Source organism: Propithecus coquereli, unplaced genomic scaffold, assembly GCF_000956105.1.
Source record: "Propithecus coquereli isolate 6110/MARCELLA unplaced genomic scaffold, Pcoq_1.0 Scaffold18, whole genome shotgun sequence".
Taxonomy (NCBI): domain Eukaryota; kingdom Metazoa; phylum Chordata; class Mammalia; order Primates; family Indriidae; genus Propithecus; species Propithecus coquereli.
The window spans coordinates 9,694,811-9,696,830 of NW_012142745.1; the positions used below are offsets into that span (position 1 = coordinate 9,694,811).

Below are 2,020 nucleotides of genomic sequence, written 5' to 3' on the forward strand. Positions count from 1 at the left end.
ATTCTGTAGGAATAGGATACATCAAAAACATAAATTCATTCTTTAATGATATTTCTGAACCACAAAATATGTACTTTCTCAGCATTCTGAGCAAATAATGTCAAACAGCAACACGAAGGAGAATGTTAGCAGTCGCCTGGTTATACAGCTGTTATTTATTCCATGTACTATATAATCAAATTTCAGTGGCTTCTCATTATGGTAGGCATGAATACCATGAATAAATAAAACTCATAGTTAATTGCCCAAATTTAATTTAGTCCAAGAACTTTAATTTCCTTCCTAATGATTTTTGGTCCTAGTTGCTAAGAAGTTAACTAAATTAGCATATTTGTGTTGGAAAACTCCACTCATGGATTTGCCTGCATTTTGATGGAGGGGCTAATTATCAGGGGTACTGACCAAGATGTGAGCAATGAGAAATGAGGGAGAAGGAGGGGCCTTCCCGTCATTTCACATGTAGTTTCTGAACGAGCAAAGGTCCACTCACCTGGTACAATAGTATTTCTAGAATTTTAGACTGCCTTTACTATTTGTTACCCATTCCTTTTTGAAGTGTTGCCTCAAGTAATGTTATAGTGACTGTTTAAAATTTGAGTACCTTTTTCTTGAAATGAAGTTATTAGTAGCTTCCTTTTGAGCTGTAGCAGATCCATTTTTGTTTTGTCATCAAATATATTATTTTGTAAAGACCAAAATTTAGATTAGTTTACACAGATGGACTTGGCCTCATTAGTTGTGTGCATATACTAAAGTAAGAATTCTTTCACTAGTTTTGATTATTTCCATTTTGTAGGAAGGTGTATACTTTAATTGGTCATTGTGCTGAGATTAGCAGTGCCTTGTTCAATTGGGATTGCTCTCTAATATTAACTGGCTCTATGGACAAAACCTGCATGGTGAGCTTGAGAAACATCTTTGCTTTATGTTGTGTCTATAGTCTTTATTGTGTCACATATTCATTGTAACATTAACACATTTCAAAGGTGATTAAGGTATTAATTTATAAATAATAATTGGTAATGTTTTTATTTCAAGTTTTACGTTTTCCAAGTTTAAAGAAATTATGAGATAGTAAAGTAATTTTAAGTGCTTCAAATGTATTAAAGATTTTATTTGAAAAGACAGATTATTTTTGTTTAATGTTCCACTATTCATTTATTAAACTTTGGTTAGAGTAACCCTCGAGGAGCCTCAAATACAGTGTCTAACTTGCCCCTAATTTTTGCACTTTAAAAAATATTTACTAAGAGTGTATACTCTGGAATTATCATTTGATTATATACCAAATGTATTATAATCTTACCATGTACTTTTCGTTTTCTGGCATTGTAGTTTTAGATCAAGCTCCTTATCATTTGATGTCCTTCCTATAAAAAGGGGACACATCCATTCCAACCAGTAAAGCATACACTTTGAGATTTTTTTCTTTTCTTAATATAGTGGCAGATTCTAAATGACCGATGTTGGTCTTCTCTGTGACCAAAGTGTGCCTGCTAGAGGGGTTGACTGTGGTCTCTGGTAATGAATCAAGGTAAAACTGAACCTTTGAGAATTGTACAAGCAATGGACACAGCATGGTTTTTTAGCCAGCCATTAAGTATGTCATGAAGACCACTGGCCATCGTCATACTTTAGATAGAAAATCATAGATTTTTTTTGTTTTTGTTTTTTGTTTGTTTGTTTTAAAATTGCAGCTATGGGATGCTACAAATGGAAAATGTATGGCAACTTTAACAGGACATGATGATGAAATACTTGATAGCTGCTTTGATTATGCTGGAAAGCTTATTGCAACTGCTTCAGCAGATGGTAGGTAGTCTGTTCATACATTGAATTTGTAGAAGGATTTATTCTTTGCTTTATAAATATGCGTGATTCTTCACTATGGTTCATCTCCCTGATGACCAGATATGATGGAAACTATGCCTCATTTCTGTGGTGACCATGTATGTCGCTACAGTATGTCCATGTCATATTCTTGATAACCTCATGTGATGTTATACAAAGTCTGTGTCAC

At 33.6% G+C, this 2,020-nt stretch overlaps 1 protein-coding gene across 1 annotated transcript in view; it reads left to right on the top strand.

Annotated features, from left to right (window-relative positions):
* The window catches only part of DAW1 (dynein assembly factor with WDR repeat domains 1), an 89,465-nt gene that overhangs the window by 76,236 nt on the left and 11,209 nt on the right, over positions 1-2,020 (top strand). Inside the window, exons 8-9 of the mRNA XM_012642474.1 lie at positions 801-899; positions 1,698-1,812. Coding sequence (XP_012497928.1) covers positions 801-899; positions 1,698-1,812 — 214 coding nt within the window. The remainder of the gene's footprint in view (positions 1-800; positions 900-1,697; positions 1,813-2,020) is intronic.